The sequence below is a fragment of the Mercenaria mercenaria genome, chromosome 3 (genome assembly GCF_021730395.1).
Source record: "Mercenaria mercenaria strain notata chromosome 3, MADL_Memer_1, whole genome shotgun sequence".
Classification (NCBI taxonomy): Eukaryota; Metazoa; Mollusca; class Bivalvia; order Venerida; family Veneridae; genus Mercenaria; species Mercenaria mercenaria.
Window position 1 is genome coordinate 60,343,511 of NC_069363.1, and position 27,770 is coordinate 60,371,280.

General features: G+C 36.0%; 1 protein-coding gene across 1 annotated transcript in view; it reads left to right on the top strand.

The window, feature by feature from the left end:
- Positions 1-406: 406 nt before the first annotated feature.
- LOC123524600 (maltase-glucoamylase-like) overlaps positions 407-27,770 on the top strand; it is a 56,947-nt gene continuing 29,583 nt past the window's right edge. The window contains exons 1-17 of the mRNA XM_053539726.1: positions 407-624; positions 1,411-1,585; positions 2,134-2,230; positions 4,410-4,522; positions 8,889-9,014; positions 10,292-10,423; positions 12,233-12,370; positions 13,507-13,623; positions 15,660-15,786; positions 16,770-16,926; positions 17,195-17,328; positions 18,413-18,447; positions 21,977-22,093; positions 22,715-22,746; positions 25,829-25,948; positions 26,484-26,568; positions 27,678-27,734. Coding sequence (XP_053395701.1) covers positions 413-624; positions 1,411-1,585; positions 2,134-2,230; positions 4,410-4,522; positions 8,889-9,014; positions 10,292-10,423; positions 12,233-12,370; positions 13,507-13,623; positions 15,660-15,786; positions 16,770-16,926; positions 17,195-17,328; positions 18,413-18,447; positions 21,977-22,093; positions 22,715-22,746; positions 25,829-25,948; positions 26,484-26,568; positions 27,678-27,734 — 1,974 coding nt within the window. The 5' untranslated portion in view covers positions 407-412. The remainder of the gene's footprint in view (positions 625-1,410; positions 1,586-2,133; positions 2,231-4,409; positions 4,523-8,888; positions 9,015-10,291; positions 10,424-12,232; positions 12,371-13,506; positions 13,624-15,659; positions 15,787-16,769; positions 16,927-17,194; positions 17,329-18,412; positions 18,448-21,976; positions 22,094-22,714; positions 22,747-25,828; positions 25,949-26,483; positions 26,569-27,677; positions 27,735-27,770) is intronic.

A 27,770-nucleotide genomic window follows, 5' to 3' on the forward strand; every position in this document is an offset into this window, starting at 1 on the left:
CACTTTGGTGAAAAGTGTTTAAAAAAATCACTTATGTTAAACTTGATTTCTTCATATTTTGCCATTTGTTCTGCCCAATGGAATGGTTTTAGTTAAAAAAAAAACTATGTAAAAAACAATATGTGTGTGTCCAAGAGGTTTGTGTCACTGGTGTCAAATTTTTTGGCTGTTTAGACATATATCATGCTCAGCAGCTGTGGGGTGCAGTGCAATTCAACATGAATGACAACATATATGTTGGTAGTAGTCTGCAGTGTAGGTGGGTAACCAAAAAAAAAAATCAGGTGCATGATATATGCATATGCAAAGTTAATTCCGCTTTCACAGACAAGAGACAAAAATTTCAAAATCACCCTGTGGCTTGAGATGCTTACAGGTTACTTAACACTATACCTGATGAAGAACTTTGCCTATGCCAGAAATGGACAGAACTTCACATCAGTTGTTATCAAATTGCAATCATTTTATTTTTCAGCTGGATGATCCTGTGTTTAATCGTTACAAAGTCCCATTAGATATTAACCTACCAAGCGAAAGAACCAGTACTTCAAAATACGACATAAGAATAACTTCTAACTCAACATTTGCTTTCCAAATCATCAGAAAATCCACTGGAACTATTCTGTGAGTTTGATTTTTTGTGATGTCTATATATGTATTCATTCTCGCATACCAGAAGTTTATCCTGGTTCCCTTGTAGAACGTCTTGGGTACCATGTCAAACATTTGATGAATGAGAATGTATATACTATACTACAACATTTTTAACTGAATTAGAACCTATAGGTGAGTATATAATTATGACCTCATAGCAATTTTGAATTGAAAGAAACTTTAAAGTTTATTCAATAATTGTCATGTTTTTTGTTTCAATAGTCCACCTTATGTATCAATCTTAAATATCATTGTAACTTTATAGGACTGTTCTAATGTTGTATATTTATAGCTAATTAAAAACGTTATGATTTAAAGAGCATCAAATTTATATACATGTAATTATGTTATTTATCGAATCTTCAAAAAATGATTTATCATGTCTTAAGCTTCCGCAAAGACATCAGCTCTAAGTTCTTACGGGTTTTTAGCAAAAAGTGGACTTGCCTTGTTATACACTTTTCTAGCTCATATAAAATTTTATTGACTATCAAATCAGATATCTTTAACCCTTAGCCTGCTGGCGGCAGATGATTCTGCCTTTGCGACCAGTGTAGACCAAGATCAGCCTGCACATCCGTGCAGTCTGATCATGGTCTGCACTGTTCGCTATTCAGTCAGTAATTTTTCAGTGAACACCCCTTTGAATAATAAGTGGTACTGTCCAAATTGAAAGATGGACCAGTCCATTATAGAAATATAGCAGGGTAAGTGTTAAACATATATGAATAAATGTTAATGACTTTCCTGTTACAGTTGGGACACTGGAGTTGGGGGCCTGGTGTTGTCTGACCAGTTTCTACAGATCAGTACCAAACTTCCAACAAAAAAGGTGTATGGATTTGGTGAAAACCTGCATGATCAGTTCCAACATGATTTCAACTTTACTACATGGCCAATGTTCGCCAGGGATCAGGCACCATCACACTGGGTAAACAAACATTAAACCAACATAGTGCTTTTGCCACTAGCATGGATCCAGACCAGCCTGTGCATCCGTGCAGTCTGGTCAGGATCCATGCTGTTTGCTAACGGTTTCTCTGATTTCAATAGGCTTTTGAAGTAAACAGCATGGATCCATGCTGGTTGCAAATGCACTATGTTGGTTTTCTCATGGTGTGGTTCATTAATACTGTTTTAGGAAATTCCTTTACTTTTGTCCTGGAAAGGTGTTTTAGGTGTTTTTACCAGTCTTAAAAATCTACCATATTACACTCCAGGTTGTAATATTACTCTCATGCTGCAAATGACATTAAAATAAACTACATTTATTGTATTAATATGTATTTTATCGTATAACAGGATGAAAATCAAGCACCTTGATAGTTGTGCTTTGTTCCATATAGAATAGTTCTTGATTAGATTCTGGAGTGTTAAATTTATTAATGTCCAAAGTTTTGGTATTTATGTAATGATATAAACAAAAGATGCAACGTTCATTTCTCTCTCATATATAAATATGTATCATTCCCATTACAGAATTATGCTAACTTGTATGGTGTACATCCGTACTACACTTGCCTGGAAGATGATGGCAACTCACATGGTGTCTTCCTTCTCAACAGCAATGCTATGGGTAACATGTGTTCTTTTTGTGCTTCATTTATTTTTGAAACAGGCTATAATTTTGAATTTTTCAAAATCATAAGTTTGTATTTTATGTCCCACTTCGAAGAAGGAGAAGTATATTGTTTGGCAGATGTCGGTCTGTCTGCCGATCGTCAGGTTAGTCGGTCTGTCAGTATGTAGACCAATCCATTTCTGGATGATAACTCGAGAATGCTTGGGCCTAGGATCATGAAAGTTGATAGGGAGGTTGGTCATAACAAGTGGATGACTCCTATGGATTTTGAGATCAGTAGGTCAAAGGTCAAGGTCACAGTGACCCGGAACAGTGACATGGTTTCTGGATGATAACTAAAGAACGCTTGGACTCAGGGTCATGGTGTTGATAGTGAGGTTGGTCATGACCAACAGGTGACCCCTATTAATTTTGAAGTCAATAGGTCAGAGGTCAAGGACACAGTGACCTGGAACAGTGAAAGGGTTTCAGATGATAATGAAAGAACTTTTGGGCCAAGGATCATGAAAGTTAGTAGGGAGGTTTGTCATGACCAGCAGATGACTCCTATTGATTTGAGGTCAGTAGGTTAAAGGTCAAGGTCACAGTTACCGGGAACAGTTAAACGGTTTCTGGATGATAATTCAAGCATGCTTAGGCCTCATGAAAGTTAATAGGGAGGTTAATCATGAGCAGCAGATGACCCTATTGGTTTTTGAGGTTAGTTGGTGAAAGGTCAAGGTCACAGTGACCTGTAATAGTTAAGCCGTTTCTGGATGGTAACTTGAGAACACTTGGGCCTAGGATCAGGAAACTTGATAGGGACGTTGTTCATGATCAGTAGATGACCCTATTGATTTTGAGATCAGAAGGTCAAAGGACAAGGTCACAGTGACCCAGAACAGTTAAATGGTTTTCGGATGATAAGTCAAGACGCTTGGGCCTAGGATCATAAAAGTTGATAGGGAGGTTGATCATGACCATCAGATGACCCTTGTTGATTTTGAGGTCAGTAGGCCAAAGGTCACATTGGCCCAGAAGAGTTAAACCGTTTCCAGACATTAAACTGAGAACAACTGGGCCTAGGATCACGAAACTTAATAGGGAGGTTGATCATGACCAGCAAATGAATCCATATTGATTTTGAGGTCAATATGTCAAAGGTCAAGGTCACATTGACCCAGAACAGTAGAACTTTTATGTATAATGACCAAATAATTTCTGTTCCTTGTGCAATTACTGAATGCATTAAAGGGGGCATTGCATGTTCTACAAGCTCTTGTTCTAAATATTGTTTTTAACTTGCTCAGCAAATACTGGGTTTTTTTTGTGGAAAGTGATAAAAAAAAACAATGAAAACCTTGAACTGCCAAAAAAAAAAAAAAATAGATGTTGATATTCCCTCAGCCCAGCCTACAGTTCTTGTTGTGTGTATGGATTTAAAGCAAAATATGGGTCATTAGATACCAAAGCTTCTGTCACTATAATAATGGACTGAATGTCTTAACCCTTACCCGCTAACTTTCTAGAATGAACTTGTCCACCTTTCAAATGGACAGTGCCATTACCTGTTAAAAGGTGTGTTTACCAAAAAGATACTCTGTAGTCTAACTGAATTGCAAACTGCAGAAGTGTGCAGGCTGATCATGATCTACACTGGTCGCTAAGGCAAAATCACTTGCTGCCAGCAGGCTAAAGATAGTAGACATTACTTGGAAACATTCAGTCATATATAGTAGCCATTGTTGCCGGATCCACTTTTTAATAACTAGGGCTATGCTTGATTTCTCATTAAATATTAGACAATACCATTGAGATTGTTTTATCATTCTGGATATGTTAGTTCACACAAAAGCAACATTTCCATGGAACAATTTTGTAAGAAAAAAATGTTATAAGTTTTAAAGAAAATTTTGCCTAATTTAGGAGGAATGCATATTTGGCAATAAAACTGACATTCTTAATTTCAAAAAAAAAAAAAAGATCCTACAACCACCATTTCCAACCTTCAAGATAAAGGCAGAATTTACTAAAAACCCTGTTATGGATTAGTGGAATAGGTAATATGTAGGTTATATATAATGCAAAATGTTTTTCTTACAGTTTGTACATTGATGCTTTTGTAGCATCATTGATATTTTGTGTAGATTTATAAGAAATCTATTTATGTTTTATTTTTATTTTTTTTTTTCAGAATATAGTTTAAACCCACTTCCCATGTTGACCTACAGAACTATCGGCGGTATTCTTGACTTCTTCATGTTTCTTGGTCCTGAACCTGAAAATGTTGTACAGCAGTATACTGGAGTAAGTTACTGTTTTTATACCCCCACCAAACATGTTTGAGGAGGGTATATAGGAGTCAGTTTTGTCACGTCCCATCGCGTCCCGTCGCGTCCTGTCCCGTCCCGTCCCGTCGCGTCCCGAAATCTATTATCTAAGTTATTACCAAATGGATTTGATTCAAACTTGAAATATATGTTCTACCTTATCACCCACATCATGTGACACAAGGTGCATAACTCTTGACACCAAGTTTTCATGAATTATGTCCCCTTTTACTTAGAATTTAAGGTTAATTTTGTTGTATTTTCACTATATCTCAGTTATTACTAAATGGCTTTGATTCAAACTTAAAATAGATGTTCCACCTCATCACCCACATCATGTGACACAAGGTGCATAACTCTGACACCATTTTTTTTATGAATTATGCCCCTTTTTACTTAGAATTTAAGGTTGATTTTGATGTATTTTCACTATATCTCAGTTACTACTGAATGGATTTGATTCAAACTTAAAATAGATGTTCCACCTCATCACCCACATCATGTGCCCACACCATGTGACACAAGGTGCATAACTCTGACACCAAGTTTTCATGAATTATGTCCCCTTTTACTTAGAATTTAAGGTTAATTTTGTTGTATTTTCACTATATCTCAGTTATTACTAAATGGATTTGATTCAAACTGAAAATAGTTGTTCAACCTCATCACCCAGATGATGTGACATAAGGTGCTTAACTCTGACATAAATTTTTTATGAATTATGTCCCCTTTTACTTTAAATTTAAGGTTGATTTTGATGTATTTTCACTATATCTCAATTATTACAAAATGGATTTGATTCAAACTTAAAATATATGTTCCACCTCATCACCCATATCATGTGACACAAGGTGCATAACTCTGACACCAATTTTTCATGAATTATGCCCCTTTTTACTTAGAATTTAAGGTTAATTTTGATGTATTTTCACTATATCTCAGTTACTACTGAATGGATTTGATTCAGACTTAAAATAGATGTTCCACCTCATCACCCACATCATGTGACACAAGGTGCATAACTCTGACACTAATTTTTCATGAATTGTGTCCCCTTTTACCTAGAATTCAAGGTTAATTTTGATGTATTTTCACTATATCTCATTCTGATTGGCTTAGAGCCAAAGGGAAGTAACCTTTTTTAGCTCATCTGATTTTTTGAAAAAAAATGATGAGTTATTGTCATCACTTGAGCGGTTGTCGGCGTCGGCGTCGGCGTTGCCTGGTTAAGTTTTATGTTTAGGTCAGCTTTTCTCCTAAACTATCAAAGCTATTGCTTTGAAACTTGGAATACTTGTTCACCATCATAAGCTGACCCTGTATAGCAAGAAACATAACTCCATCTTGCTTTTTGCAAGATTTATGGCCCCTTTTGTACTTAGAAAATATCAGATTTCTTGGTTAAGTTTTATGTTTAGGTCAACTTTTCTCCTAAACTATCAAAGCTTTTGCTTTGAAACTTGGAATACTTGTTCACCATCATAAGCAGACCATGTACATCAAGAAACATAACTCCATCTTGCTTTTTGCAAGAATTATTGCCCCTTTTGGACTTAGAAAATCAGTTTTCTTGGTTAAGTTTTATGTTTAGGTCAGCTTTTATCCTAAACTATCAAAGCTATTCCTTTAAAACTTGCAACACTTGTTCACCATCATAAGCTGACCCTGTACAGCAAGAAACATAATTCCATCCTGCTTTTTGCAAGATTTATGGCCCCTTTTGGACTTAGAAAATATCAGATTTCTTGGTTAAGTTTTATGTTTAGGTCAACTTTTTCTCTTAAACTATCAAAGCTATTGCTTTAAAACTTGCAACTCTTGTTGACCATCATAAGCTGACCCTGTACAGCAAGCAACATAACTCCATCCTGCTTTTTGCAATAATTATTGCCCCTTTTGGACTTAGAAAAATCATTTTCTTGGTTGAATATTATGTTTAAGTCAACTTTTCTCATAAACTATCAAAGCTATTGCTTTAATACTTGCAACAGTTTTTCACCATCATAAGTGGACACTGTACATGAAGAAACATAACTCTATCCTGCTTTTTGCAAGAGTGATGGCCCTTTTTAGACTTAGAAAATCATGGGTAGGACAATATTTCTATTATACAAAAAAAATCAGATGAGCGTCAGCACCCGCAAGGCGGTGCTCTTGTTTAACTTTTGTACTTAGTTTTTTCCCCTTAAATTCCAGGAATTAGTCTACTTTTAGAAATCCTATTTTTAGATTTTTAATATTTTAGGTATTTTTCTAACTTTTTTATTATAAGTCCTATGTAAAAAGTAAAAACATTTTTCTGTGGTAACATGGGTCGGTAAGACACTTTTTATACGCCCGTTTGAAAAACGGGACGTATTATGGGAACGCCCCTGGCGGGCGGGCGGGCGGGCGGGCGGGCGGCGTCCACAGACCTTGTCCGGAGCATATCTTCTACATGCATGAAGGGATTTTGATGAAACTTGGCACAGTTGTTCACCATCATGAGACGGAGTGTCATGCGCAAGAACCAGGTCCCTAGGTCTAAGGTCAAGGTCACACTTGGAGGTCAAAGGTCAAATTCAAGAATGACTTTGTCCGGAGCATATCTTCTTCATGCATAGAGGGATTTTGATTAAAGTTGGCACAATTGTTCATCATCATGAGAAGGAGTGTCATGCGCAAGAACCAGGTCCCTAGGTCTAAGGTCAAGGTCACACTTAGAGGTCAAAGGATACAAGAATGAAAACTTTGTCCGGAGCATTTCTTCTTCATGCATAGAGGGATTTTGATATAACTTGGCACAAATGTTCACCACCATGAGGCGGAGTGTCATGCGCAAGAACCAGGTCTCTAGGTCTAAGGTCAAGGTCACACTTAGAGGTCAAAGGATACAAGAATGAAAACTTTGTCCGGAGCATTTCTTCTTCATGCATAGAGGGATTTTGATATAACTTGGCACAAATGTTCACCACCATGAGGCGGAGTGTCATGCGCAAGAACCAGGTCTCTAGGTCTAAGGTCAAGGTCACACTTAGAGGTCAAAGGATACAAGAATGAAAACCTTGTCCGGAGCATTTTTCTTCATGCATAGAGGGATTTTGATATAACTTGGCACAAATGTTCACCACCACAAGACGTAGTGTCATGCGCAAGAACCAGGTCCCTAGGTCTAAGGTCAAGGTCACACTTAGAGGCCAAAGGTCAGATACAAGAATGACTTTGTCCGAAGCATTTCTTCTTCATGCATAGAGGGATTTTGATGTAACTTGACACAACTATACACCATCATGAGACGAAGTGTCATGCGCAGTTCCCTTCTTTAGAATTACTTCCCTTTGTTGTTACTATAAATAGCTTATATTGTAACTTTTTCATTACTAGTCGTAGGGAAAAATCGAGACCACTTTTCTGTAGTACAACATGCATGCTACATCCAATTTTGAGGTGTATTTTGACCAGTCTCTACCTGGTAAAGATTTTTGTGTGGACTTACAATTTTTTTTTTGATTTTTTTTTTTTTTTTTTTTTTTTTTTTTTTTTTTAAGATTAACTTCCCTTAGTTGTTACTATAAATAACTTATATTGTAACTTTTTTATAATTGACCGTAGGGAAAAACCAAGACCACTTTTCTGTGGTACAACATAGATGTTACTTTCCAATTTTAGGTGTATTTTAAGGTATCTCTACCTGGTAAGGAGTTTTTTTGTGGACTTAGAAAAACAAAACACTTAGTTATTACTAAACAACTACAAAATTAAAATTCCATTTGCAAATACAGGTGCTAGAGTAAAGAAATTTGCTGTGACGGGCGTATATTGTGACATTCTTGCACTCTTGTTTATATTCACTTTTAGTGTATCTCTAATATTAGAGATTTAATATATTTACTAGTATTACTATACTAGTATTATACTAGTATTACTTATATGTGGAAGCCCAGGATGAAGTACTCCAAAGTATTTTTAAGATTCCTTATGTTTGCCATTCTTCTGTGACAAGACCGTATGGTGGGGGTATGAGTCACTCCTGTGACAGTTCTAGTTGCATCTTAAAATGTTATTTGATTATCTCCCTTTTCTTGTTTTTGAACCGTTAGGACAATAATTTGACTTGTTTGGAGAGATTTAAATGAAACTTAACACTATGATAAATGACATAAATAGGAATTTAAGTGAAAGTCGTAAGGTTTGTAACATTGTCTTAAACATTGATAAATTTCCTTCATTTATACTAACTTCGAATTTTGAATATCTGTGATTGACTTTTCCTAAAGGAATGTTTTCATTTTCAGAAATGGTATTGTGGAGGTATAATCACTTTAAGTGATAGTTTTAGTTTTGACCGTTTTTTGGCATTTTAGGTTATTGGACGTCCATACATGGTACCATATTGGGCATTAGGATTCCAAATTTGTCGCTATGGTTACAAGAATACAGAGGAGATTAAAGCTGTTGTGAATAGTACAAAAGCATATAACATCCCTCATGTAAGTTTGGTTCTACAACTTCAGTCAGTATATAGTACATATTAACCCTTAGCCTGCTGCAGGCGAATTTAACAGCCTTTGCAAACAGCTTGGAACCAGATCAGACGCCGATTAAATCGGCGTCTGATCAGGTTCCAAGCTGTTTGCTACTCTAACAATATTTCTTCCAATTTTGGAGCAAATTGAATGAACTTAACAATTTTAGCAGACGACATTTCCAGCAGACGACAATTTACCTAGCATGCTAAAGGTTAATGTTACTCCAGGTAAATGTGTAAAATACCACTGTCTTTTGTCACAGTGTCATATATGCTTTGTAAATTCTCTGTCTCTGCTGTTGAAAAATGGCAATAAACCCAAATCAGACAAAATCTCTGCAAGTAAATGACAACTTCTCCACATGAAACAGACATGGAGAACAGTTAGCCTCAAAACTTTTCTCTTAAGTGAAATGCTAGCAAAGGTATGACACCTTGTTGTAGCTGATGTATCATGTCTCACCATATTACAGCTTTAACCTTTAGCCTGCTGGCGGCAGATGATTCTGCCTTTGCGACCAGTGCAGACCAAGATCAGCCTGCACATCCGTGCAGTCTGATCATGGTCTGCACTGTTCGCTATTCAGTCAGTAAATTTTCAGTGAAATCCCCTTTGAGTAATAAGTGGTACTGTCCAAATTGAAAGATGGACTAGTCCATTATAGAAATATAGCAGGTTAAGGGTTAAATAAACAGACAGGGTACAGTTTTCAAGAGGAACAGCTGGTGATCACTCTTTCAGCAGTGTTTAGAATGGTTTACCTATTTCCATAAAAAATATTTTTAAAAATGGTGAATATACATTACAATGTATTAATTGTTTTTTTGTTTTTTTTGTGATCCTTTATGGAAATATTTGGGGTCAGTATGTTAAATCAGTGATTGGGGAGTAGGAAGTTTTTATCCATTGAAGTCCCTTTATATATCATACTGACCCCACATAATTCCATTTAGGTTCACTAATTGACAGTTGTATCTTGCACATATTCTTATCATAGCCTGACATGAAAATTTACTTATTTTCCACAGACATATAGTACTAATGGATCAACATGAGACCAACCATATAACACTGAAAATGTTACACTCTTCTGGGAGTTAAAACAAAATCATATGGATTGTTGCACTATTATAAATTCTTTCACTCATTTCAATTTGACATTTCATATTATTCTGAATATAGAATCCTTAGCATAGTCTGCAGACACTAACATCAGACTTTGAAATTTCTAATTTCAGGATGTCCAGTATGCTGATATTGATCATTTTAGAGCAAATATGGATTTTACACTTGATAAAACAAACTTTGGAGACCTGCCAGAGTATTTCAACAGTCTGAGAGAAAATGGCATGAGAACTGTTATTATTTTGGTTGGTACATTCTTTTATATGACATTCTAGCATAAAAGAAGATTAAACATATTTTAACAACACATATTGTTAATACACGTTTTTATATGGGTTTTCACATGGCAGTGTCTATACATATTGCAGTTCTGTAATGGATAATCATATACCATAGTTGAGGGAGACATATTGTTTTTTCCCTGTCCACCGTTCATCATACTTCATTTCTGACCAACAACTGGAGAACCTTTTGACCAAGAACCTTCAAATTTAATAGTATGACAGGGCTTATGAAATAGATTACCTCTGTAGGTTTTGGGATCACTCCATTAAAAGTCAAGGTCACAGGGGCCTGAACATGGCAAACTATTTCCAATCATGGGCCAGAATCCATCAGACTTCATTTTCAATCTGAATCAATAACTGGAGGAACCACTTGACCTAGAACCTTTAAACTTCATTAGGTGATAGAGCTTACAGAGTAGATGACCTCAAATATATTTGGGGTCATTACATCAAAGGTCCAGGTCACAGGGGGTCTGAACATGAAAACCCTTTCTGATCAACAGCTTGAGAATGGCTTGATCCAGAATGTTTAAACTTGTTAGAATGATAGGACATGCAGAGCAAATAATGATTTTGGGATTCACTCCATCAAAGGTCATGGTAAAAGGGGCCTGAACATGGTAACCCTTTTCCAATCAGTAGCTTGATAACCACTTGACCCAGAATGTTTAAACTTCATAGATGATGGGACATGCAGAGTAGATTACCCCTATTGATTTTGGTCTCACTCCATCAAATGTCAGGATCACGTGCCATTTCCGGTCAGTAACATGACCACTATTTGACACAGAATGTAGGATGACTGTACATGCAGAGTAGATTACTCCTATTGATTTTGGGTTCACTCGATCAAAGGTGAAGGTCAGAGGGGCCAGAATGTTGAAAACAATTTCTAATCAGTAACTTGACAATCATTTGACCCAGAACCTTCGAACTTCATTGTTTGATAGGACTTATAGAGTAGATGACCCCTTATTGTTTTTAGGGTCACTTGATCAAAGGTCATGGTCACAGGGGCCTGAAGATGGAAAACTGTTTTCGATCAGTAACAACCACTTAACCCAGAATGTTGAAACTAATATTAGGATGATTGGACATACAGAGTAGATGACCCATATTGACTTTGGGGGTCACTCAATCAAAGGTCAAGGTCAGAAGGGCCAGAACATGGAAAACCATTTCAGTTCCATAACTTCAGAATCTCTTGACCCTGAACATGGAATTTTTATGGGATAATTTGACATGCCAAGTAGATTATCCCTATTGCATTTAAGTCACTAAGCCAACTGTCAGTCTTTGATTTTTCTCCTGTTCTCTATTGACTTCTTGCCTATTACTACTATGTTTTTGGGGAGACCTGCACTTTTCTGCAAAATCATCTTCTAGTTAAAGGAAATGATGTTAACATGATTGTACATTGCTAATGTTCTTGCACATTTTGCCATTTTGTAGTAGTAGGAACAGCAAATCTTCTAATATTGTGGCTTTTGTGGGGTTGCTTGCATCCTGCACCATTTAGGTGTTATGGTTTCTAAAATATTGCAACTTTTTATGAGGATATAATTCATAATAGTTGAAATACAGTTGCAGCACAATATCATAGAAGGAAATGCATTTGGATTGTCAATAATTGTTATTGGTTGGCAGTGTTGTTTTGACTCAAACAATCTGCAAATGATATTGCTGTTGAGCTGTTATGTTAAATCAAAGATCATTAATGTTTCTATGGGAAGACTTTAATAAAATGTCAATTCATCGTGTTTCCAGGACCCAGCATTGGATAGTAACCAGACAGGGTATGAGCCCTATGACAATCTGACTGCCCTGAGGGGCTCTGTGATGTGGCCTGAGGATCTGAAAGTTTCTGATGAAGACAAAGACTCAACAGGGGCCTTGCTGGGTTATGTAAGTCATGTAAGCGTATTTGCATGCACAAATAGTCAAACTTTATAGGAGAGATCGCCGTGACGTCATGCGACACCTGTTTATCTGGTGGTTGGCAAAACAATAGGAGAGATCGCCTAGATGTCACGCATCAACACCTGTTTATCTGGTGGTGGGCAAAACAAAATATTTTTACATCGTTTGTGTATGGGATCGGAATTTTTAATTTTTAATAACTTTTTCATTCATTTATGGATTTTAAAAATTCAAAAAGTTTTGAAATGCTTACGATTTTCATATTTGCTTATTCAAATATCTTTTTAAAATGAATAACCGTTTTAAATGACATATGGTTTTAAATGCGGCTTGGCGATGCTCCAAGCTTTAAGAAAAAATTGTGTAAGTTAAGAGTTCATAATTAATCAATTTTATTTCGAAATAATAATCAAAAATAATCACTAAATTGCTTGTTTTATATCCTTTCCATTGATCAAAAAAATATTGATATCAATTGTGTTTTAAGAAAGTTTAAGCAGTTAGAAAAACATCACTGTTTACAAGAAAACATTAACGCTCAGCGTCTGTTCACCCGATCTTTGTCTTATCAGTTCTAAAAATAGAAAATACAACGGATTTGTTTACAAACATGATCTCTCCTATTGGATGATTGGCTATTGCCAGTAGATGACCCCTATTGTTTTTGGGGACAGTATGTCAGAGGTCAAGGTCACAGTGAGGGATATAATTTTTGTGTTGGTTTTTTTTGTGTGTGGCTGTCTATCCTTTGGAAAACATATCTTAGTAATAGTTAGTTATACGAAGTAGATATTTGGTGTGTGTATTTACTTTTAGCATCTTCCATGAAAAATGTTATTCTGATATCAATGTTTTAGTATATAAACTTCAGTTTATATGATAATTTTAAGGCAGTATTTTTGTTGACTTGAACGTGGTTTCCTGCAAATCGGGTCAGAACCTACACGATAACACCAGACTTATAACTCTTGTATTTATTCAAAACTGAAAAGATTGGGGGTTTCTTTTAATTTGCTTGTAAGTACCAATTTTTCCAATTTGTGATTTCAAAGCCATTGATACATGAAGTTTCTATGCAAAAAAGTTTGTATACATTTTTGTTTTTGTTTTATCATTGACAGGTTTGGCCCAGTGGAAAGTCAGTTTTTCCTGACTTCTTCAAGAACGAGACCCAAGATCTGTGGTACCGACTGATTGTAAAACATCGTAATGTTGTCCCATTTGATGCTCTCTGGATTGTAAGGGCTTTTATGATTTTTACAGATATATTATATCCCTTAAAAACAACATTTCGTAGCAGTATCAATGTGTTTACTTTGCAAATTGTTCAAATTTGCAAAATGTTAGTAACTCATCTGAAATGAAGAGACAAGGAAGAACAGGTTTGGCCCTGTGGAAAGTCAGTTTTTCCTGACTTCTTCAAGAGCGAGACCCAAGATCTGTGGCACAGACTGATTGTGAAACATCGTAATGTTGTCCCGTTTGATGCTCTTCTGGATTGTAAGGGCTTTGTATAATTTTTACAGATATATCATATCCCTTAAAAACAACATTTCGTAGCAGTATCAATGTGTATACTTTGCAAATTGTTCATATTTGTAAAATATTAGTAACTCATCTGAAATGAAGAGACAAGGAAGAACAGGGAGATTATTATGCTGCCACATACTTACTGTTCATGCATGGTCAGGGAGGGCAAGATTATTGTGCTGCCATGTATATACTATCTATACATGGACATGGAATGCTAGATTATCTGCTGCCACTTGTATGCCATCCATATGTGGACACAGAGTGTTGAATTATTGCATTGTCATATGTATACTGTCCATGCATGGACATGGAGTGCTAGATTATTTTGCTGCCACATGTATAGTGTCCATACATGGACATGGAGTGCTAAATCATTATGCTTGAATTATTGCACTATCATATGTATACTGTCCATGCATGGACATGGAGTGCTAAATCATTGTGCTGCCATAACTGTCCATACATGGACATGGGGTGCTAAATCATTGTGCTGTCCATGCATGGACATGGAGTGCTAAGTCATTGTGCTGTCCATACATGGACATGGAGTGCTAAATCATTGTGCTGTCCATGCATGGGCATGGAGTGCTAAATCAATGTGCTGCCATAACTGTCCATACATGTACATGGGGTGCTAAATCATTGTGCTGTCCATGCATGGACATGGAGTGCTAAATCATTGTGCTGTCCATACATGGACATGGAGTGCTAAATCATTGTGCTGTCCATACATGGACATGGAGTGCTAAATCATTGTGCTGTCCATACATGGACATGGAGTGCTAAATCATTGTACTGCCATATGTATACTGTCCATACATGGACAGGGGGTGCGAAATCATTGTGCTGTCCATACATGGACATGGAGTGCTAAATCATTGTGCTGCCATATGTATACTGTCCATACATGGACATAGGGTGCTAAATCATTGTGCTGTCCATACATGGACATGGAGTGCTAAATCATTGTGCTGCCATATGTATACTGTCCTTACATGGACATGGGGTGCTAAATCATTGTGCTGTCCATACATGGACATGGAGTGCTAAATCATTGTGCTGCCATATGTATACTGTTCATACATGGACATGGAGTGCTAGATAATTGTGCTGTCCATACATAGGCATGGAGTGCTGAATCATTGTACTGCCATATGTATACTGTCCATACATGGACATGGGGTGCTAAATCATTGTGATGTCCATACATGGACATGGAGTGCTAAATCATTGTGCTGCCATATGTATACTGCCCATGCATGGACACAAGTGCTAAATCATTGTGCTGTCCATACATGGACATGGAGCACTCAATTATTGTGTTGCCATATGTTTACTGTCCATACGTGGACATGGGGTGCTAAATCATTGCGCTGTCCATACATGGACATAGAGCACTGAATTATTGTGCTGCCATATGTATATTGACCATGCATGGGCATGGAGTGCTAAGTTACTGTGCTGTCCATACATGGACATGGAGTACTAAATCATTGTACTGCCCATACATGGACATAGAGTGCTAAATTATTGTGTTGCCATATGTATACTGTCCATACGTGGACATGGGGTGCTAAATCATTGCGCTGTCCATACATGGACATAGAGCACTAAATTATTGTGCTGCCATATGTATATTGACCATGCATGGGCATGGATTGTTAAGTTATTGTGCTGCCACTTGTATAATACTCTTATGTATATATACTTTTTAGATTATCTATATTTACTTATTGTTTAGGATATGAATGAACCTGCTAATTTTGGTACAAATGAAGAGAAACCCTGGAACTGGCCTGACAATGTAGAACCCTGGAGTTTACATTGTCCAGTCAACAATCAATATGAGGATCCTCCCTACAGAACAAGTATACATTTTCTCTTTGTACATAAATCCTCCCAATAGAAAAAGTAGAGTTTCTTTTCCTGTATAAATCCACTCTGTGTCCATCTGTGTCTCTGTAAATCCACTCTGAAGAACAAATATAAATTCTCTTTTCCTCATAAATCCTACCTATAGAGCAAGTATATACTCTCACTTTATACATGAAATAAACATAATTTTTTCGTGTTCATAAATCTACCCTATACAACAAGTATAATCTTTCTCAGGCTACATAAATCTTTTTTTTTTCGTGTACATAAATCCTCCATATGGAACAAGTATAAATTCTTACCTTATACACTATAATAGAGCAAGCTTAATCTTATAGAACAAGTAAAATCTTTCTCGGCATATATAAATTTTTTTTTCCTTGTACATATTATCCTTAGAGTGTGTCCATTTAAATTCTTGTCCGGGCTGTAACTCTGCCATCCATGAAGGGATGTTGAAATAACTTTGCATAAATGTTCACTATAATGCGACAACATGTCATACATAAGATGCGGACCTGTAGCTCCAAGGTCAAGGTCACACTTAAGAGGTCAAAGGTTAACAGGATCTGTTTTGCGTCCAGTCCACAACTCTGCCAACCACGAAGGGATTTTGAAATAACTTGGCATAAATGTTTACCATAATGAAATTATGTGTCTTGCACAAGACCCAGACCTTAGCTCCAAGGGAAAGTTCACACTTAGAAGTCAAAGGTTAACAGGGTCTGTTTTATGTTCAGTTCATAATAACTGCCATTCATCAAGGGATTTTGAAATTACTTGGCATAAATGTTCCCCATGAGATGACGTGTCACTGCATGTAGTTATACCAATTAATTCTATTTAATTAAATAAATACATTTTAGGTCAAGTCCATAGCCAAGTCAGTGCTGTCTTTACATCAGATATGTTTTTGTTTCATGGTGATGTACACATAAAAAACTACGGACTTTTTCATTGATGCATCATATTGCAGAGGCTGGTTATGGGTTTGATGATGAGGGAAAAGGGTTTGAAGGTAGACTAAGTGACAAGACAATCTGTATGGTCAGTAGACAGGGTAACAATGGTGAATATAGACACTATGATGTGCACAGTCTTTATGGATGGAGTGAAGCACCTTCTACATTAAAGTAAGTTATATACAGACTATAGGGCTGGTGTACATCATCCTATAATTAAGACAATCAGAATAAACAGTAGACATGGCAACAATCATGTATCACAATCAGTCATTATTCAGCAACCAGAGATTTTCAGATCATTTAATTAACGTATGAGGGGGTTGTAAGTGGCTGCATACAGTTTATTACTTGTTCAACTTTAAATAGGCTTTAGATTTCTCATTGACATATCTTATTAATTGAATTCAAATAAAGCTGTACTTATTATATAAAAAAGGGGTGTGAGAGCTGCAACTGGAGAGAGAAGTTTTGTGTTGTCAAGATCTACATATCCAGGAAGTGGGAAGTATGCTGGACACTGGCTGGGAGATAATGATGCTGATTGGTCAGATCTGAGGAAATCTATCATAGGTATAGCACTAGTTACCAAGGAAAATTTACTTTAAAGTGAATTAATGAAGCAGATAGACTAATTTCAAATATTTTCTCTGTAGTTGGTATCTGGCTGTTGCACATTAAGGTGCAAATTCTTATGAGAGTTGTTCCTTTAGATAGTCAGAACTTGGAAATGAAGGAAATGTATTGCAGGGCAAAATGAGATCCGAGAGAATTGAACTAAGTGGAACAGTTTAAATATTTCAGCATACTGAAATTTTTGTACTGTAGTTCATTCAGTTCACACAAAAGATGGACATAAGGCTTCCAGTTCTTAGCAATGCTCATGCTTTTTGTTATGTTTGACTTGAAACAATATGTCTACAGTTATTATTATTCTACCTTTGATTCCTTTAGGAAGTGTTTAAAGTAACTTGTAGACAACAGGTTAGTCCGAGAAAAGACTCTAATACTCTCTAGGAACATTTTAAGAAGTTTGGTTGAATGTCCAACAGTTTATCCAAAGAATTGTTAAAGAAACTGTGTTACATCCATCAAAACAAAAAACTTTCATATCTGTCTTGAGTAATAAATCTGAAATTAAATTTATTAATTTGTTTGCCTTTTACTTGTGGAGAAGGAGTCATCGTGGCCGAGTGCTTACAGAAACTGACTCTGAATCACTTGCCATAAACTGTAGATTTTTACTGGGAAGCTATCCAGCAGGCTTGTCAGAGGTTTGAGGTTCTTCCTAGGTGCCAACCAATGCTTGCTTTCTAGGGGTATCCTAGAAAATCACGACATAACCTGGACTGTGTTAGCACTTGACTTAACCCTTATCTGCTAAATTTTTATGAACTTGTCCATCTTTCAATTTGGACAGTACCACTAACTATTTAAAGGGGTGTTCACCAAAAGATACTGAATGGCAGAAAGTGCAGATCTTGATCAGACAGTTCAGACTGCACAGATGTGCAGGCTGATCATGAGCTACACTGGTCACAAAGGCAGAATCAGTCATGTCTAACATGATAAGGGTTAAAACTAAACAGCATTTGAATAAAACCTTTAAGTGTTTAGCTTCATATCTCTGGCAAATGTTTTTTTTTTATCTTTTCAGGGATGCTAGAATTCAACCTGTTTGGCATACCATATGTAAGTAATTTATACAAAAATGTTTTTTATGACCAAATTTAGTCATGTTGTATAGAGAAAACTGTGACCTGCATAGATAATCTATATTTAGTTTTGATGTCTTTTTTAGCTTGACTATACGAAGTATAAGGAGAGCTATCCTACTCGCCCCGGCATCGGTGTCGGCATCTTTCCGCGTCCCCACCTTGGTTAAAGTTTTGGTGCACTTTCTCTTTTTTCAACTTATCTCTGTGATTACATGATGGATTTGATTCAAACTTGAAATACTTATTCCCCATCATCATCCACATCATCTGACATAAGGGTCATAACTCTGGCACCAGTATTTTATGAATTATCCCCCTTTTCACTTAGATTTTCAGGTTAAAGTTTTGATGCACTTTCACTCTATCTCTGTTATTACTAAATGGATTTGATTCAAACTTAAAATAGTTGTTCAACATCATCACCCACATCATATGACACAAGGTGCATAACTCTGGCACCATTTTTTCATGAATTATTCCCCCTTTTTACTTAGAATTTCAGGTTAAAGTTTTGGTGCACTTTCACTCTACCTCTGTTATTACTGAATGGATTTGATTCAAACTTAAAATATTTGTTCAGTATCATCACCCACATCATATGACACAAGATGCGTGACTCTGGCACAATTTTTCATGAATTATTCCCCTTTTTACTTAGAATTTCTGGTTAAAGTTTTATGCATTTTCGCTCTATCGCTGTTATTACTGAATGGATCTGATTCAAACTAAAACAGTTGTTCAGCATCATTACCCTTATCATATGACACAAGGTGCATAACTCTGGGACCAATTTTTCATGAATTATTTCCCCTTTTTACTTAGAATTTCAGGTTAAAGTTTTGATGCACTTTCACACTGTCTCTGTTATTACTGAATGGATTTGATTCAAACTTAAAATAGTTGTTCAACATCATCACCCACACCATATGACGCAGGGTGCATAACTCTGGCACCAGTTTTTCATTAATTATTCCCCCTTTTTACTTAGAATTTCAGGTTAAAGTATTGATGCACTTTCACACTGTCTCTGTTATTACTGAATGGATTTGATTCAAACTTAAAATAGTTGTTCAACATCATCACCCACACTATATGACACAAGCTGCATAACTCTGGCACAAATATTTAATGAATTATGCCCCTTTTTGCTTAGGATATATTTATATAGTGTTTTGATACATTTTATCTTTACCTCTCTTATTACTTAAAGTTGATATTTTTGACATAGACACAGGCTATTGTGCAATATCTTCATCCACAATTGGAGTCATTAAACACTCCAGTGACAGCTCTAGTTTCCTCAGATGTGCACAGTTTCACTATCCAGCATCGAAATAGTCGAGCTGTGACAGCTCTTGTTTCACTAACTTCCCTTTACCATTTTATTATTTATCTGGGTCACTGCAGTATTTCAGTTCTAGGATCTATTTTTTATCCATTTACCATTGTAATATTAAATACATCCACCTGTAATTTTGTGCAGTTTCCATTGATATTTTATTGTCATTTTATGAAAGCTTTTATTTGATAGGACTTTTTTTTTGTTTTGGTCATGTATTTTTTTGTATTTCAAGGATGTTTAAAATATTTTAAATTCAGAAAGAAAATGTTAGTTTACTTTCAAGGCTGTCATGTAAACGTTTATATGATTAATACTGTTTACTCCTGAAATAAATTTTACAAAAAAAAAACACACTACTTTGTTCACTTAAAACTGCACGTCCGCATATGTTGATTTCTTCCTAGGAAAAAAAAAACGAAGATAAATGTTATTTTTGTCATAGAGAGTCAGTACTTATTTTGCCTCAGGTAGCTGTAACTTGAATCAGAAGACTGTAATAATCTGTCACTGGTTGTAGATGCTGATGGGATTATCCTGTTTGAGGATAACTGTTTTAGTGGTAACGAGGTTCTGCTGAGTTACCACCAAAACAGTTTCTCAAGAGCCAGATATTCCCATCTACACCTACAACCTGTGGTAGATCATTTTTATGCTCCCAGAAGGGCTAGCATATAGTTGCAGCTTTGTCCATCCTTTTGTCCGTCCATCCGTTCGTCACACTTTTGTCTGGAGTATAACTTGAAAAGTATTATTGGCATTTGATTAGAACTTCACATAATCATAGAGGCCATTGAGACAAAGTGCATTGTCAAAAAATCATAACTCTACCTTACCTAGTTTTTGAATTATCTCCCTTTATTATGCAAAATAAGGCTTGTCTGGAGCATTACTTGAAAAGTATTAATGGCATTTCATTGAATCTTCACAGAATGATAGAGGCCATTGATGGGAAGTGCAGTGTAAAAGAACCATAACTCTGCCTTACCTAGTTTTTGAATTATCTCCCTTTATTATACAAAATAAGGCTTGTCCGGAACATTACTTGAAAAGTTTTAATGGCAAAAATAAAACTTAATGATATATCCCTTTAATTTTCTCCCTTCATTCAATTTTCTTCTTTTTTACCATCTCCATTTTTTAAAAAAATTTTTGGGTTTCTAATACGTTATTCCCCATATTGGGACAAGCACATGCATCGGGGAGCATCATTCGGTTTTACCGATTCCTTGTTATTTTTTGTTAGAGAATAAAAAAGCAAAGCAAATGATTATGTTTATAACACAGTTTTTATATAAATTGTTAATGTATTTAAACAGAGTGCAAAAAATTTAAGTTCATAGAAATGATGTCATGATGTTTCAAAGATTACCAACAACAAAATTCCAGTTTAGTTTCATCATTTTGAAGTGTAATGTATTGTTTTTTCAGTAAAATAAATTTTTCTGAATTAAAAAATAAACTGTAAAGAACAACAAGAAGAATGTACTGAATTTTATTGAATTTTAAATTAAAAATACATGATAAGTGCATGAATCTCCTACATAAATGTGGATCATTAGTTGTCAACAGCAGCAAGAAAGTCATTTGGCATGGGGTACACCATATGTACTGACATGGGTAGAGTTACCAGAAATGCCAGTCCGGTGTGCAAGAAAAATGCTATATTAGTAACATCACCAAAGAGATCAAATGCCTCTCCTGGAGATCTGGGATTGGTATTCAAGTGGTCTCTTTCTTGAGGTAACCAGATGAAGTCAGATCTGATGTATGCAGAATAACCTTTAAAGGTCCAATACTAAGGAAAGTGAACATTTAAATTTCTTTTAAAAAGCACAGAAACTATTTCATTTTATTGGAAAATGAAAGTTGGTATGTAGAAATTCGAAATAAATCGCAGTATATGTACAATTATTTTTCTATGAAGTATGAAGAAAGTTAAAAAGACCTGGGGGGTCATTCTGTCGATTCATTGAAATTTCAACATAATACACATACATTTCTTTGAGTTCCAAAGACCTTCTGTAAATTTTGACCTGCCAATCTTCATTATTTAGTGTCTTGCAGAAGTCTATGCACTGGCTATGAAAAAAATTGCCAACTCACTTTCCCTTAGTAATGGACCTTTAAGTTTATATTTTCGTCTTGTGATATTGTCATTCAGGTAGGTGCTGATATTTGTGGTTACTGGAACAATGGATCACCAGAGTTGTGTAAGAGGTGGTTACAGCTTGGAGCTTTCTATCCATTCAGTCGCAACCATAACCAAAAAGATGCCAAGGTAATCTGATTGTTTTGGCCACCACAATTTGTATTATTATAGATATTTCCATTTATTGCATACTCGTTTCTATTCCCCGTTAAGTTACACTGGTACCGGAAATGTCAATATTTTTCCATACACTGACACCTGAATTTCATATCGTGACGAAATTCAGTGGGGTTTGCTTAAAACTTTTTTTTTCTATTTATTTCAGTATTGTAAAACCCATGGGGGGCATTGAACACTTTAAATTTAACAAATTTTATACGTGCAGATGCATGTAATAAAAGGGTTATTATCTTTACATCGGGAAATATCACCTTCTTCCGAAAGAAATGTGCTCCTAAATCGCGCAATATTTTCCGCTGAAAAACTCATCATATTTCCAAACAAAGTAATAACCATAAATTTAAATAAAACTTTTTACTACATGAAAGATAAGGGACAATAAAGTTTTTCCCCCGGGGGGCACTTTTTCAAACTGCATTTTTTCCCCCTTTCGATAAATACCTAAAGTACATATTTCTACCCTATCTCTGATTGTTTTTTACTAAAAAGTTTAAAAACCCAACGGGTTTTATTTTTCTTTTAACATTATTTTCAGAGTGCTTTAAAACTTTGCTAAATATTACCTATTAGGATAACCATCCAGCCATACTGGACCTGAGGTAGCCAATCAGCAAGAGAGGCCCGGGAAACCAGATACTGGCCCTACCCACCTGTACACACGTTCCATAAAGCCACACAGAGGGAAGTACATTGTCAGGGCATGTTTTTTACGAGTAAGAGGAAATATTATTGGTTTTTTTGGCGTATGCAGACAATACTTATTAATCTAATATGAACCAGATTCAAATGAGAACATTTTAAAATTTTAATAATTTTTGGGCCCACTAGGTTTTTTTAGACTCCCCAACGGGGGAAAACATACGTTTAATTTTCCTCGCCCCTCACTCTTTATTTCCATTAATAACAGTTCTGGAACCATTTGGGCCCAAAACTTTCAAACTTTAAACCTGAAGGTGAAATCTTATGGAGTAGATACTCCATATTGGTTTTTAGGCTTCCATCAAAATTCGGTCACAGGGGGCCCAACATTAAAACCATTTCGGGTCAATAACTTGAAAACCCTTGACCTAATTTTTAAGAGTCATGCAGATTGACTTCGAATAATGACCCCCAATTTTTTTGGGGCACTCCATCAAAAATCAAGGTCACAAAAACCGAACATGAAAAAAATTTTTCTGATCAATAAACGACAACCCGTTGGCTCAGAATGTGAAAAATTCATAAGGTGAGGAATGCGGGTAATGACCCCTAAAGTTTTTTAGCTCACCCGAGCCAAAGGTCATGGGGAGCTTTCTACCCCTCATGTCCATCGCGTCGTCGTCCCTGTTCTGTTAAAAAAATCTTTTTTGAAAACCCATTTGGGGAAATATACCAAAAAATTCACAGGAAAGATCCCTTTGGGTGGGGGCCCTTTCAAAATTGTTCAAAGAATTGAATTTCCTGCAGAACTCTGGGGGCCTGGCAACCAAAAGGAAAACTTTAAAAAACTTCTGCTAATCCTCAATGAAACCTTTGATATTTTTCATGTGCATATCTATGGGCCTTGGGGAAAGGTTTTTTCAGTCTTATAAGGAAAAAAACTTTAAAAATTTTTTTTTTTCGAAACTGCAAACGTAGGCTTTTGATATTTTAAGTTGCATTGACTTTTGGTCCTCTACCAAAATTGTTCAAGTTATCCCCCTGGGGTGAAAAAAGGGGCCCTTCCGAGGGGCTCAAGTTTTACATAGACTTGATATATAGGAAAAGACTTTAAAATTCTTCTTTCCAGAAACTGCAAGACATAGGCTTTTGATACTTGGTTTGTTGCCTTTCCTAGTGTTCCTCTACCAAAATTGTTCAATTTATGCCCCTGGGGTGAAAAGAGGCCCTGCCCTGGGTGTCCAAAGTCTAACATAGAACTATATAGGAAAAAAGTCTCCTTGTCTGAAAGTTCAAGGCCTAGGCCTTTGATAGTTGGTATGCAGTATTGCCTAGTGGATCTCTAACAAGATTGTTAAAATTATGCCCCTGAGGTGTAAAGAGGCCCCACCCTGGGGGTCACTTGTTATATGAGTCATATAGGAAATAAATCTTCAAAAATTACCAGATCATATTTCCTAGACTGTTTAATAATAATTTCCTGATGACCCCAAGTGATTAGGTGTCACTTAACTGTGACCTTGACCTGCTGACCTACTTTCTTTTTTTTTAAGATACAGCCTTGAAATTAGGATGACATGTACAGTTTTGCATACTGATCTTAAAACTGACTTTTAGTGACCATGAATGTGACCTACTGACCTACTTTCTAATATTTTAGTATCAGATTGCAATTTGAAACATGTGACTCATATTACTCAGGTGAGCGTTTCAGGGTCATCATGACCCTCTTGTTATTTGTTTGTTAGTTTGTTTGTTTTTGTTCACTCTGGAAAGCAACAAGTCCTTTATGGTTCTCTAGTTCCAGCTTGGCTCTATAAAAGTTATAAGATTATTCTAAAAAAAATCTATGAGTATGTTGAATGAGCTGTCTGGTCATACAGGAATGGCAGCTGAATTATTACTGATACTTATGTTAAAACATATACATATTGTGATTTTGCAGGTTTCCCCAGGAGCAGTTTGCACACAATGTATACAGAGAGTTCCTTTGGGGGAAAGCCCTCATGATTGCTCCAATTCTAACTGAGGTTTATACTTTTTCTTATTTATCTGTCCAAAATGTTAAATGTTTAAACATCACTTGAAATCTATATGAACTGTGCCATGAGAAAACCAACATAGTGCATTTGCGAACAGCATGGATCCAGACCAGCCTGCGCATCCGTGCAGTTTAGACAGGATCCATGCTATTCACTTTCAAATCCTATTGCAATTAGAGAAACCGTTAGCAAACAGTATGGATCCTGACCTGACTGCGTGGATGCGCAGGCTGGTCTTGATCCATGCTGGTCGCAAATGCACTATGTTGGTTTTCTCATGGTGCAGCTCATTTGGTGATATATTGATGATATTTGGCATGGTGGTTCTTGATCTTTACCAAGTGTTCAGACATTTCTATTAAGCTATATATAGGAACTACCAGATCTAAAAGAGGAATAATCTTAAACAAAATCTCCTTAGCTGCTAGTTTGATTTTGAAAACAATTCACAGTAACGTTTCTTGGATGACCATTTACACTGATGGTCAATTTATTCCTATTTTCCAATTTGCTTGTTATTAGGGAACATTGTGACTTCTTCCTGGATGTATATTGATGGAACAAATTCTTGCCAATTTCACACAAATGTTCCTTAAGTGGCCATCTACCAAAATTTTTCGATTGTTTTTATATGTGAAAAAAGATATGCATCAGAGTATGTAAAAATAAGATTGTCCCCTTTCCCTGTATACATATAGTGGAGAGTTTTAAAAATTTTCGTCAGAATTTGCATTTTTTTTTAGAAAAATGTCCAAACAAAATCTAACCTACAAGTTTGATTTAAAAAAAACAATACAGCAATGTTTCTGGGATGATTGTTTACAAAATTGGTCAGATCAGTCCCATTTGTTTTTTTATTACAGTACATGGTCACATTTCCCTGGGTGTTTATTCCAGGAACTTGACAAAATTCCTGTCCTTTTCACTGGAATGTTTGTTGGGTGGCCATTTACCAAAATTTTGTTCATATTATTTCAATATGCAAAAAAAAAAACATACCCAGCAGAGCAAGTAAAAATAGCATGGCCATGGAAACAAGATATTGGTTGTTACCATACCTGTACACACTGTTCCATAAGGCACATACAGTAGGACACACTGTAATGAGACCTCTACATCATGAGTATGTCAACTTTAACGTTGTTTTAGTTGTGTTACTATATTGCTTTATTAGGAGTGTTAGCTGTTGTCATAGCAAGTTTTGCTCAGTAGCTGCTGCCATAGCAAGTTGTGTCCAGTAGCTGTTGTCATAGCAAGTTGTACTTGGTTGCTGTTGCCATAGCAAGTTTTGCTCAGCTGTTGTTGCCATAGCTACTTGTGTTCAGTCTTAAGCTTTGTACCAATTTTAAGTACACATGAAGGTTCAGGGTGAGCTATTGTCATATGTGGCTGATTCAGTCTACGTCATCCACAGATAGTTTGTTAAACTGTAGAAATCACCATTTTTGTCCAATCCTAATGAAACTTGGTCTGAACCTTTGACTTAATATCATCTCAGAAGAGTGTGAATTTTGGTCATCTGTTGGGAGTTAATTTTCAATTCTTCTACATTATCTTACTTAGAAAGAAAGATAAAGTGTATATGTGAGTGTTTCAATACTGTATCTCTAAAGACATGATTTCTTTATAAAGAAGACAGCATTATGATTAATATTCAGGTTTGCAGATGATGAGATGACCTTTGACCTTGACAAGCAATTTCTGTGGGGACCTGCATTGATGATATCTCCAATATTATACCAGGTATTTCATATATGCTCATTTGATTGATGCATTTTATTAAACAAGACTAAAGTGCTTTCTGTTTCTAAAACTTTTAATATTGCACACATGTCTGGCAGTTTTGCATAACGGTAAGATGTATTGCATAGTAAGATAAAATTGACCTGTTAATCAACCTGAACATCAGCTTTGTTCAAGTTTTAAGGTGAATATGATGAAAGCATGCATTCTATCTGAAACTTTTTGCCCACCTTTCTGTGTGTGTATGAATGGGAGGGGGTTGGCAATGACAGAATTTGTCTGTCCATCAGTCACAGATATATCAAAAGATATTTCCTCCAGAGTCATCAGACATTATAGGCATTTTATTCAGCATATCAAATTTTTGCAGCAGGTTTTGTTTTATTATTTTACTCTGAAAAAACAAAGTTATGACTGTTGACATGGACAAAAATTTGCCTAAAGGACCAAAAAGTATTTTGTCTCACATAATCAAAAACAGTTTGACCAAGAATCATGAAACTTTATAAGAATGTTATTCAGCATGTCAAATGGCAACAAGGGTTTTTTATTTTGCATTGTCAACAAGGAACATATGACCATACAGTCATAGTAAGTCTTATTGACACACATTTTCATTTTTATGCCCCCGGCATCTACTGATGCAAGAGGCATATAGTGATTGTCCTGTCCATTCGTCCGTTCATTTGTCCATTCGTCCGTCCGTCCGTACGAGGTCAACCAAATGGGACTGTTTCGTCTAGCATCAATACCCCTTACTAGAATGACTTGATACTAATGCAGATGTAACCTGTGACCATTCCTCATCTTCAGACATCACCTGACCTCAGTTTGACCTTGACCTTGAACTTTACCTCGTTTTGGACTTAAGTTACTTTGTATCGACAAGGATGCCACCAGGGGCATCAAGCGTTTATTGAACGCAGCTTCTTGTTTGTAGCTATTCTGGATTAGATGGTGCATGTATCCTTACTTTAAATAAGATCTTTATTGTGGGGATTGGGGTGGGGGGGAAGGGGGCATTGGCAGGGGGGGAAGAGTTACAGTGGTAGAAAGAAAATGGTATGATTTACCTATCTGTGTTAATACTATATCTATTTTGATTACAGGGTCAGACATCTATCAGTATATATGTTCCAAGAGGTCCATGGTATGATTTCTATACTGTGAGTATGAAAATAAACTTAGAAATATTGCAGTTT